The sequence below is a fragment of the Leuresthes tenuis genome, unplaced genomic scaffold, assembly GCF_036924035.1.
Source record: "Leuresthes tenuis unplaced genomic scaffold, fLeuTen1.0.hap1 SCAF_14, whole genome shotgun sequence".
NCBI classification, from domain to species: domain Eukaryota; kingdom Metazoa; phylum Chordata; class Actinopteri; order Atheriniformes; family Atherinopsidae; genus Leuresthes; species Leuresthes tenuis.
The window spans coordinates 15,740,137-15,752,272 of record NW_027325368.1 but is presented as its reverse complement, the minus strand read 5'-3'; the positions used below and the strand labels follow the sequence as shown (position 1 = coordinate 15,752,272).

Genomic DNA, 12,136 nt, shown 5'->3' with positions numbered 1-12,136 from the left:
CATATGACCTTCACCCTCCCCAAAACGTTGTCACATATCATTTTATCTACAGATGTGTGAATACATTGTTGAGTTATGGCCAAAAATGGGAAATGTGAAGTCACAGTGACCTTGATCTTTGAATGCCAATTCAAATCAGTTCATACTTGAGCCAAAGTGTGTATTTGTGTTACACCTGAAGAAATTCCCTCTGGGCGTTCCAGACATATTATATTCATAAGACCAGGAGAGACAGAGGTACAATTTGCATGTAGGGGGAAAAAAACAACAACACCGGCAATGACTGCAACATAGGTGAAGGCATAAAAACACGATGGATGGGCTATTTATGTAAATATGAGATCATGTATTTATGTATTGTGAAAATCCTTTCCAAACTTATTACTATTTGTCACCTTGTAAGTATGTGGGGAGAATATTTCAGCAGCAGTCTTTATGTGACAAGAAACAGAGACCCAGGAATGACTCAGCTCCATCTTTCTTATGGGAGAAACAATGTTGAATTTTATCATGTAGCTTAATTTAGGAGAACTTTTATGATTCAGAACGGTATGTTTATATTGAGAACTTGGTTTTAAAGATAAAGACAGATTACCCTTATTTTTTTCCAGAAGGGGCTCTTTTGGAAAATATAATGGAATATAAAAAACACAAAAGCATACATAAACAGTGCGCATGATATTTGGGAATCCGCAATCAAAACGTCAATAGAAACACTGTGGCTTCTCAAAAAAAAAGAAAAAATAACATGCCTCCTTCGCTACATTATTCATGATGTCATCACATTATTTACAAATATAAAAAAATATATTAGTCAATTATGAAAACAACATAAATAAGTCAAATTAGAGAAATTTAAATTTTCTAATTTCAATCTTTTTTGAATTTCCCCCACAGGGGATGGATAAAGTATTCTCTATTCTATTCCATTTTAAATTATCCAAGGCACACAAAAGAAATGCAGTAAAAGGAAAGAACGATAGAGAAGCAGTAAGTATGTGAGTCTGAAGGAGAAATGTTTAATGAGTAACATTATAAGCATAGAGCTGAGACAGGTCTCTGTAGTTGTAATAATATGCCAGCCTTTCCCTTTAAGATTAGCCTTGAAATCACCCTGGCGTCCAAAGACAAATCAGGTATTCCCAAAAAGCTTTGAATAAAATCCCAAATCATAGAACATTTTTTAGTTCTCCTCACACCGTGCCAACTAATTCTCAACTCTCTTTCTTCTCTAAAGCACTCTTTAGTCAGAAAATGACGGAGCAGGTTTGAGAGCATCAAAGGCTGAATTCCTGCATGTATTTGACTGCATCCTAGTCACGCTAAAATCAGCGCTGCCAAGAATAACGCCCACCTTCTAAAGCAGTCGGGAAGAAAGAAAGCTTTTGATTTTCATCACAAGGTTACTATATGTACATGTTGAAATTTCAAATGGACACAAAAATCAATTTAAGAAATGTAAAGTTAAGGACTCCGGTCACTAGGGATTGGCAATCAATTCCAAAACTAAGTTGGTATTTGTGTAGGTGCTTGTGCCTCCGTCTGTGTCCTGTACCTGTATAACGTGTGTGGAATGTTTATGTCATAATTTTGAATAGGGATAATAATTCATAACATTTGTCAGTGAAGAAACAGAGTGCTTGTCCTAATGTGACTATTCAGAGGGAAACGTTATATCATGGAAGGTGGTGGTGGCAAAACTGCAAATATGGAAAGAGGAAAAAAAGAAAAAAACCTGGAGGGGACTGAAGGAAAAAGACAGTAATAATCTCTAAGTCTGCACAAGTCGTCTCAACCCTTGAATAGAAAATTCTAATGGCCTCACATACTTTTTGAAGCCCATTATGCTTTCTTGTGAGAAAATGTCAAAAGAGAGAAAAGAAACATGTATAGTTTATAGTTCAGCTTTCAAGATTCATGCCAATTTTTTTGTTAATCTGTCATGAATTCTAAGGTAACCAATACTTTATTGTAGCTGGAAATAAGACAAAGACGAAAGGCTTTAAGACATGATACTTAAATATGAAGGAAAAGCTGGCCTGGGGTAGTATCGGGCCTTCCATGAAGATAATCTGATCCCAAACAGCCAAAGTGATCAAGACATGGTTAAGAGAAAACAGTATCAACATTTTGGAGTGGCTCAGCAAGAGTTCAGGCCCATATACCATTGAGAATCTGTCAGGAGAATTAAAGTCTTGAATGATGGCAAAAAGGACCTGGGGATATTTGCCGAAAGGGTGTGGTCCAAATCCCAGCGGGAAGATTTAAAAACCTTGTTAGCAGTAAAATCTTTTCCTATTTTAAAAATATTTTTTTGGCAAAAATGCAAGAGAAGGAAAAGCATTCAAATGAATCTATGATATCACTAAGAAAATGAATGACAGACTTTATTTGGGCCTAAACTGTACGTGTGTCTGGCTTCAGGGGCAGTGGCTGAATTCTCTCTTTTTTTCAGACTGCATGACCAAAAAAAGGCAGCCAAAGGAGAGAAACATCAGCATATTTTCCAAGCAAGAGGGCGAAGAGACAGAAATGGAGCCTTTTGCATAGAGTGACAGGCTGCAGACAAAAGTAATAGGACATAAGCCCCAGAGTTCAGCCATGCATAGCAGATGACTCTGAAAGGCACACGATGCATTGTTTGTGTGGATTACTGGTGTCTGTTATGGCTAACAAGTGCCTTTGCTGGCAAATTTGGTAAGTTCTAAACTGAAGAGCAATTATAACACAGTGTCTGGAAAAAAATGTCAACACTGCCACTGTTAACATGCACAAAAAAATCAATTCAAAAGTGCGTTTGAATTCAAAAGTTTAACAAAACACAGAGCCAAGTACTTTACTGCTGTATTCCTTTTCCATGGGTAAAAATGAAGCCAGTGGACACAGTCTATCCAAGCTAGTCAGTCAGAAATGTTGCCTTGTTAGACATTTTCATGAGAAACCCTTCTTGTACAATTGACAAGAAAAAGTTGAGGTTCAACCTTAATAGAGGCCTGACAACTATACCACAAAACAACATGCAGACATAGAGAAACAACAAAAAAGTGCACAATGGACTCGGGTAGTCTGACTCATCAGATATTGACTATTAGGATAAGTCTCCTGGTTGACTGCTCATGTAGAAAAAAAACCATCTTGCAACCGCTATTTACATGTTACCATTCTCAATATCTTTATTTGCTATGGAAACCCTTTGTGACCTTTAAAATTACATATGGCTCTGAAATGCTTCCAAGATGGTTGCCAAGTGGCAAGCTATGCTTATATATGGACTTTGGTGAAATGGCAATCTAAGTTTGGTTTAACCTAAACTAGGAGGGTTCTTGGGGTTATAAAACAATGTAATTTGGTCAGACCTACAGACCAATATAGTTAAATGAATGCCTGAGTTCAGAACAGGAAATGATGCTTCAAACATGGGGTAAAAGGTCAGCTAACCAAGAAAAGATAACTGATACACCCACTGAATTCTATTAATCAAAAAACTTAAAATGTGATGTGCTTTATGTCATTTAAATCTTGTCCAGTGAGGGCCAATATGTGTTTGTACTTTGTTAGTATGCCTATGTGTTGAGCAATGATAACTGTAACAATCACACACTTTGAATCCATGTGTGCTGACGAGTCGTGTTTGTTTTAGCTTCAGGTGTAATTTAAAGCTTTTACACAATTCATGGAAAGAAATGCAGAGATGGTCTACAATGGTCTATTTAGTCAGAAATACTCCTGGAAAAACACAAAAAGTTGTTTCTTGAAACAGTTAATGCAGAAGATGTTTCCCTCCACATCTCAGACGTCATGACCTAAAAGTGCTCACATGGTGTTGTTTTGTGTAAGAAATCTGCTGTTCCACAGAAAATGTCCTAACTTGAGACCACATTGCATAAACAAGAAATTAAAATGAACAAGTTTATTTCCCAAATGTCTGAGTAATGCTTTAAGCACCTTAAACAGTAACAGAGAAACACACCCCTCCACTGCAAGTTAGTGCAGGCTGATTTCTGTCAGTAACCACAAGTGACACCTTATTGATTGTGATCCCATGTAACACTCGTGACTCAGTCACAACAGCACAGTGTTATGTAGGGCTGTCACACCCTGTACCTCTCTGGCACTAACAAGAGCAGACTGTGTGTCTGTGTAATGTATATCGTTGCGAATAAACTATGACTTTGTTTGTTGAATGATGAAAATGTCATTGAAAAATGTGAGACAGTTTGTGAAACATTGCATTTTTCCAAGCATGCTCCAACAGGTATCTACCTTAGTTGATGAGAAGTTGATGTGAGATATGTGAGGCCAAAAAAGACTGAGGTCTGCTCTGGTGTTGCTGGGAAGCAAAGGCATTTTAGACATCAAACTGGGCTTCAGTAGTCCTTATAAGGCAGCAGCACAAAGGCTTTGAAAAGCTGCCTTGACAAGGTACCACTTGAGGTCACTCACCATGAAGGGCCATTATTATGGTAATAGTCAGACCACATACTGGATAAATCAATGCAGCCTCTACACTGCATATAACTTTAATATTGCAAATATCGTGGAAACATAAAAAAGTGACCTCATTTTACATTTTCTACAAACTATTCATTTTTCCACTTTTTAATAATCTATGGTCATCATCAACATTTTCTAATGAACACACATACACCAGATGATATAAATCTTAAAAAAAAACCTTCCTTCCATGTCCAATATTTACTAAATATGAGAAGCCACAGAAGCCTGTAATCTTTCATCTAGACAACCTTAAGAACGTGGTGCTTTCACATCTGTTTTGCAAGCGCATAACATGTAAGACGGAAACAATTTTTTAAATGGGATTTTCATAACTATGTACCATAACAACAAAGAAGTCAGACATTTTCTCCACATGACAAGATTCACTGTCTTCAAGAAATTAAAACCCAAGAGTGGCGCAAATATGACCCAATAAAGAAAGAAAAAAATAAATAAATTACAACTGACAAGATATTTATGAGCTTTGTATTTAATCGTGGTGGAAAAAAAAAAAACTTCACGATCAAATTACAGTCTGGCTTTCTGAGGTTTGGTTACCAAGCCAACAGAGAAGGCTGGACAGTGATACGTGTTGCTGTATAGTTGCCACAGCAGCAGCAAAAAGAGTCAGAGCTCCTGTGAAGACCAGCTCCATCATCTTCAAGTGGAAAGAATCTGTCCCCTCCCTGTGACACGCTGCCAGCTCAGCCCAGGCTCTTTCTTCTTCCCTGGACTCTTTAAAGCTCAAGCCCCTAAAGACTGCTGCAGACACAGCTAAGCCATAGAAGACCCACACTACGGCAGCATATTGAAGTGTCTAAATCTAAATGATTTTAAGAGTCAGTTGGTTATTTTTTGTTAAATAGCATGCACAAAATGTCAGTAGTAAGGAAGGCACACAGTGACTCTAGGTCTGTGCATGAGCTGATAGGGCCATGAATTGACTGAGCCCACAGTAGGGATCTGCTGAGTGTTTGTTAAAACCGAGCAAGGCTTCTCTGATGTGGAACCTGGTCAGGCTGTTGGCCAAACCAGACAGCAAAACACTAGTCAGTCCCATCAATCACACATAAAACCGGCCTCTCTAAAATGGATTTTTATGCCAGAGAATTTCCAACTATCCATTCAACAACACTTTTACCATTTCTAATGACGCCTTCTGCGTATGTGCATAGATGTGGGTCTGTATGTCTGAGGGGAAAACAAAGACAGACATAAAGCCTCAGAACGAATGTCGGGGTGTTTATTTCCTGAACTGCATGTTGTCACTGACTCAGTGTTTACCAGAGAGCAAATTTACAAACTGACAAATGACCTGGACTTAAAAATCACATGAAAAAAAAAAAAAAAGAAAGAGTGCAGTCGAGGGACCCACACCCAAAACCAGCTGGATTGCTGGCTGGAAATCAAAAATCCACTTTAGAGCATTTATTTTCCACTTCAGCAATATTTGCAGGCAATAAAGAGAATAGTCAGAGGATTTACATAGTGTGGTACATAACTTGGCCTCCGCACTTAGACAATTTTAGGACGTTTGGTCCTGCCGTTTGTGTATCAATGTATGTTATTTCTAGTTTTTTATTTCTACTGTCCAAGTATAAGCACGAGTCATGTGATTGTGGGAATCAAACAAGTTGAAGTTGTGCACATACAAAGGGTTTGGAGAAGAGTTTCTCACAAAGTTTGCATGCAGCACTGAGTGCTAATACATCAAAATGGCATGGGCAGATTAGAGGTAAGAGTATGAAATATATCAGCAACTCTTTTACAATCCTCTTAGTGCAACACAGCTTTGAGTGTAAATAAAGCTTTAGCAGGTATAAAATATAAATGTCTTAGCCTCTCTAATCCAAGAAATTGAGGTTGTTCAAAGCCCAGCTCAGATGTTCATTAAAAAAAAAAAAAAAACATAAAAAACACAACTCAATCTTAATCAGTTTAAGAAGGACAACTCAACTTTGAGGATCCGGAAGTTAAAGTAGGTTTTGGAAAAGATTTAACCACAGAAACACACACAGTGTTGGTCAGGATCATGCAATTTGGTTATGTAAATTAAGAGACAAGTAAGTATAGTTAAAATCAACTTGCTGAGAGTTACTTTTTGAAAGTAAGCTTTTGCCAGTGTATAAATAGGCACCATACTCTAACTCTGAAGTAATTGAACTCAACAAAAGATGGCGAATGGATGCTTGCTGACAGCACTGAGGAACCTGTCAGTAGCTTGTGTCCTTCAGAGGAGGTGGAACATTTAGATGTTCTTTCAAACAGTACAGGCAATACGTGTGCTCATAAAACTCTATTCTGACCATATGTCTAGCTCATCATTGGAGATAAGACTTTTACAAATTACTGCAGGGTTCAGTTCATTAGATGTACTCACAATAGCTTGTGCAGTCTGTAATTTCGCTTCAGTATCTCAGTAAATGTACTTAGATAGATTCTAATACTGTCAATATCAGAAGAGTTGCTGATCTTTGGATGAAAAAGATTACAAAAATGATTAAATCAAAGGAGAATACCCGTGGCATTGTTTTTAGCTAAGCAAAGTAGGCTATATCTGATATATCCTCGCTCAGTTTCCTTCTGTAAATTTACATTTGTTTTCTGTGAAAAAGACCACCTTTGAGCCACCTACTTCCTGAATATCCAGCTCTGACTGATCAGTACAGCTCACAATTCCTCATAAGCTCTATTTAAATTAGAAATGTGAGTAAGATCATGGCTCTGAAATCAGGATGAGTCATCGACCTTATAAAAATTCAACCATATCATCAATAATCACCTATAAAACATCTTTGTCATTCTTGCTACAAATTATGGCATTTATTGTTGAACATTATATCACATAATGGGGTAGAATTAAATGTTCAATGTTGCTCTTTTGAAGTCTTGAGTTCAGCATCTAATCAAAACAAGAATCAAAACCACTTTGATGGCTAATCACCAAGCAAAAGCACTGGAGGTACAGGGAAATCTGTCAAGATCAAAAGCACAACTAACAGAAGCTTATGAACAGTGGCTTTTCACTAATAATTACAGTCAACAAGTCAGCCAGAAGGGAAAATATGCTTAAGAGATAAATAAGATGCAATTATGGTTGCCATGGTTTTGAATCAGTCACTTATTTTTTTATTCAGAATAACTTGAACACAATTTCAACCAGCTAAGAAGTTAACAGTTGTTTAGCTTGGAAGTTTAAGAAGAAATGGGTATCTTATTTACACTGCAGAAATGATGGCCAATTTACGGCCCTTATTATCAGTAGTTATCGTATATTGTAATGCAATGGTACATTGGTGCATTGTAATAGTATGGTGCCTAACTGTGGAACAAATCCAAACTGAAATAATGTTTTCTGTCTGTAAAGTGTAATTAAATTAATAGCCTATAAGTGCCCAATAAAGTCATTCAGTATGCGATACAGATGGGACAGCAAAATCAATCCACAAATAAACTTAACTTACGAACAGACTTCTCCTGCCTAGAGAAATCCTATATAATGATCTAGCATCTGTTGAAGGCTTTGTTATAAAGAAAGCTGGTGACAGATAAGATCGTGTTTGCTCAAAAGGATGTAGGAAACTCTAAGGCATTTTAAAGACAGAGAAAGAGACAATCATTTTTTTAGCATTAGTAACTAGTCAAAAACTATGAGGCTCAAGTTTGAAAGTTGAATGGCTTTGACCACTGAAACATGCATTCGCTCATTCAGTTAAAATACAAATTTTAATCTCCATAATGCACCTCTCAGTTGAATTTTAAATGTTGAAAGGAACAATGAGGTGGAACAAAGACTTGAGCATGCCACATCAAAATTAAGGAGTGTACCTTTAGGGCTGTCATAGGCCTTTTGAGTTTGAAATCGTTCCAACCTATACTGGCTGTTGGAAGAGGAACCCCTTTGACCTATATGATTCCATGCGGAGAGTGATCGGGTTTAGTTGTTATTTTAAAGCTAAAGTGCTTAATTTCAGAAAGTAAGCAATGTTAAGCAAGCTTTTTATTTTATTTGATGCTTAGCGGTTCAAACATACCATAGCACGTTATGAAAGTGTGGGAACTTTTGATGTAATGTATTCCTGCAATTGTAGAAAACCTGCATTATTGCACTTTAACACTCTGAACCTTCACTCTTATCTGGCATAACCATGAAGCTCAGCCAAGCTCGGCCAATCGGTTTTGCTTTTCAGAGTGTAAATGTCAACAGCACACCTGCTCAGCCTTGCATAGTTTCTATGACAACAAGGTATTTGACAGCAACCATGCACAATGGGATGTTGAGGTCTAGACTGTCAGTGGCAGACGGCTTGACAGGCTGGCCGAGAGATAAATGAGTGACGAGTGATACATGATACAAATGAACAGGGCAGAAAATATAGCTGTGATGATACTGGTTAAAAGAATGAAAGACTAATAAAAACACAGCAAAGAAAGTTAAAGTTTCTTTGATGTATTACGTAAGCATGAGGAATCAAGAAGGTGCAGAAAGCGTAAAAACACAAGAATGAAAGGGATATTGAGTGTGAGAGATGGTTGGTGTACTATGCGTGGGCATAATTTTCAGGGCAACAAAAGGGCAGGCAGGCAAAGGGGAACTGAATCTTAGTCCGTTTGTCTCCTCAAATGGCCTCTAGGGACAGTCTGAAATGGCCCTTTTCTTCTTGTGTCTTTTCAGCCCTAAACCCCATCTACATGACAAACAGTGTCACTTTGAAGCTGCTTGTGTCATCTGTGCCTATCTGTCACTCATTCCTGACCTTTTGCTCCTGCCTCTAATCTTTCTTTTTCTTTTTTTTTCTTTTTCCACAGTAATTCACTTTTTTGTCCTCCTTTCATCCACAATCCAAAGCCTTTTTTCTCAAAACAAGTATTTCGGTGAAAAGAAAATGGCAAGGGCATTTCAGTAGATCCTCTTCTATCGTTTTAGGACTCCTAATTAAAAAAAAAAAAGACAGACTTTGATGTATGTGGTTAAAATTGTTTATAACCAGTATAAGTTAACCCTGGAATCGGTTTTATCTCTTAAGGTGGGGGATACATTCATTTGTTGTTGTTATTCATTCTGTTTATCTATATATTTTATACTGACCTCATTGGCACTCACTGGTGGCTTAGATATTATGAATGAAACATGGGAGAACAAAACACTGATTGATTCACTGGCAGCCTCAGGCCAACGACTACATTTGAAGGATAAAACACAGACATTTCTGTCAGTGTGAATGTGATGCGAGATGTCCTCATGCTAAGCAAAGATCTTCCTACCTGGATGAAATGCTCCAACCTCCCCTTGATCTCAACCATTGTAGGGTCCACACTGCGAACTTTGACCTCTGGGTTTTGCCTCTGGGCATGCAAACCGTTTCCAACAACTCTACCTGTATAGCTGGGAGAAAAAGAATGGAGAAGTCTGATTAGTTACCTGACATAACACCAGCCGTATATCGACATGCCTGCACTTCAACAATTTGATAAAGTGGGATTTCATATTGTTGGTGTGTAGTTTTTGTATGCATTCTTTGTCAAACTACACAAAAAAAACTACACTGGAACTCGCATCATGTTCAGCAGTCCATCCGTATCTGTATTTTAGTAACTGTAACACAGCACCATTTCCAATATAAACTAAATAACCGTAAAGTCTCTATTGTCCAAGACAAAACTTGAGCATGTCACAGACACATCTAAATGCTTATTTTTTCTTTCCCCACTGCCCTATTTCTTGAACTGCACCTAACTAACCAAAATATTTGCACTCTCCCTCTAGTTGCCGCTTGACGCTGAACTACTTATTGTAAATGGCTCTTTATACACGATTGGTGTCTGGTAAATGCATACATTTAATTGTATATTTGTATTACTTTTTGCATCAAAACTTAATCAGATTTAGTTAAACTCACACAATGCCGCTCTTTTCTTCTCCGACTGAAAACATTTTCAATGAAAAATATGTCTGAACCTGCCTTGTGAAAGATAAATGTGAGAAAAGGCCACCTCGACCATTTAATCTCAACTCTGCAGGCTCTGTCTGTTCGTACAGCAAAGCTAAATAATGATAAAATGTTTCAGTCACACAGTAACAAGAGTTTAATTGGCTAGAATAAGCATTGTAATACAAAAATATAAAATGTTAGAAATACAGAATAAACTGACATCTTTAACCTTTTCTGTCACTGTTAAATGCCAATAAGAAATTTTCATGATCTGTAGTTAAGGAAGCAAGTGAGATGCCTTTTACTTTTTTAACAGTCAAACTTCACCTCTTAAACCAAACTAAGCTGGCTGAAATGATGCTGAATGAATCCAAGATATTTCAAGCTATTAAAACTGATGTTCCTTCTAAAAATGCATGCAAATGCTGCGATTTCTGAATTTGAAAAGAAATTAGAGACAATATTGCAATTTCTGTTGCGGGTTTTAAGAAAAAAACAAGAAAAAGAAAATTATTCAGCCAGTCCTGACTCAACTTCAAACTTAGCAAACACAGATGTAGCACTTCTGTGTAGCCAAAGTCTGTCAAGAGGTGACCACATGCCAAAATACATCACACAGACTGAAATGGGAAAAGCCACATCAGCCTCGGTACTGAGGTTCAAAGCTAGACGGGACTAGCTTTAACTTGGTCTCCAATACCCATGAAGTGTTGGTTAGGCTTATACTCTATTGTGCCAGGAGTGCTTTATGTTACGAGCAGGGATAAATAGTAAGTTAATTGTTCATTTCTTTGTAATAATAAATACCTGGACAATTTGTTTACCCAATGTAAACCAATCCACTATTTTTAACAACATAACTTGCAATAGTTATGAAGGATTTAAATAAATACATGCAGAAACTTTGAAAGACAAAAAAATCTGCTTGTTAGAAGCTTGAAAAGTAACTAAAAACCAATGTCCCACTGAAAATGTTGAAGCACACAAATCTCTAAATCCATCTTTATCAAAGTGCAGCAGTTAATGTAACGTTATCACTCTATCTTACCTACACTTAATATAAACAAAAATAATCCCCCTCAGTCAGTGCTCAAGGCTCCCCAAAGACATCCACTTCTCCCAGCAAAGATTAAACGTGGTCTTTTGTTTCCTGGCAGATAAACAAACACTCCACGTTACTTGAGGAATTACATATTGATGCTAATCTTTCATCGTGGAGCATTCTACAACCCTGGAAAGGAATGGCATGTGCAGATATCAAATCAATTGATGCTTCCAGCAGCAGCACAGAGCTGATAAAGTGATTATGGATGGATCAAGTGAGTGTGTTTATGGGTATGTCTGTGAGTTTGTGGTTGTGCATAATCACACTTCATTGTATTCATGCGAGTATGACTAGAGGCAATCATAAAAGTGCTGAACCTAGAAATCTGTGTCCTGTGATGTAAGCAATGTGTTGATGAAGTCTGTGCTCCGTCCTTCTGTTGAAACAGCACTTTACTGATCAGACCCATAACAATTCCTTGCTAAACCCTGTCATGTTGCACATTCATTTTACATCCCGTTGTTTTTTTTCCTGCATTCATTCTTCGCCCCTTGAATTGGTTGATTTACTTGAGTGCATTTGCAAAGCTGACTTCCAAGTCTTTGCTCAGGCACAGACACAAATGACCAACTGTGTGCTTTGACAACACTGCAAGCTTTTA

The 12,136-nt window shown here is 37.4% G+C and overlaps 1 protein-coding gene across 2 annotated transcripts in view; it reads right to left on the bottom strand.

The window, feature by feature from the left end:
• Positions 1-12,136, bottom strand: part of LOC140269071 (glypican-5-like) — a 95,594-nt gene that overhangs the window by 22,354 nt on the left and 61,104 nt on the right. For both annotated transcript variants that reach the window (XM_072364094.1, XM_072364095.1), the window contains one exon: positions 9,763-9,883. In XM_072364094.1, the coding sequence (XP_072220195.1) occupies positions 9,763-9,883 (121 nt within the window). The remainder of the gene's footprint in view (positions 1-9,762; positions 9,884-12,136) is intronic.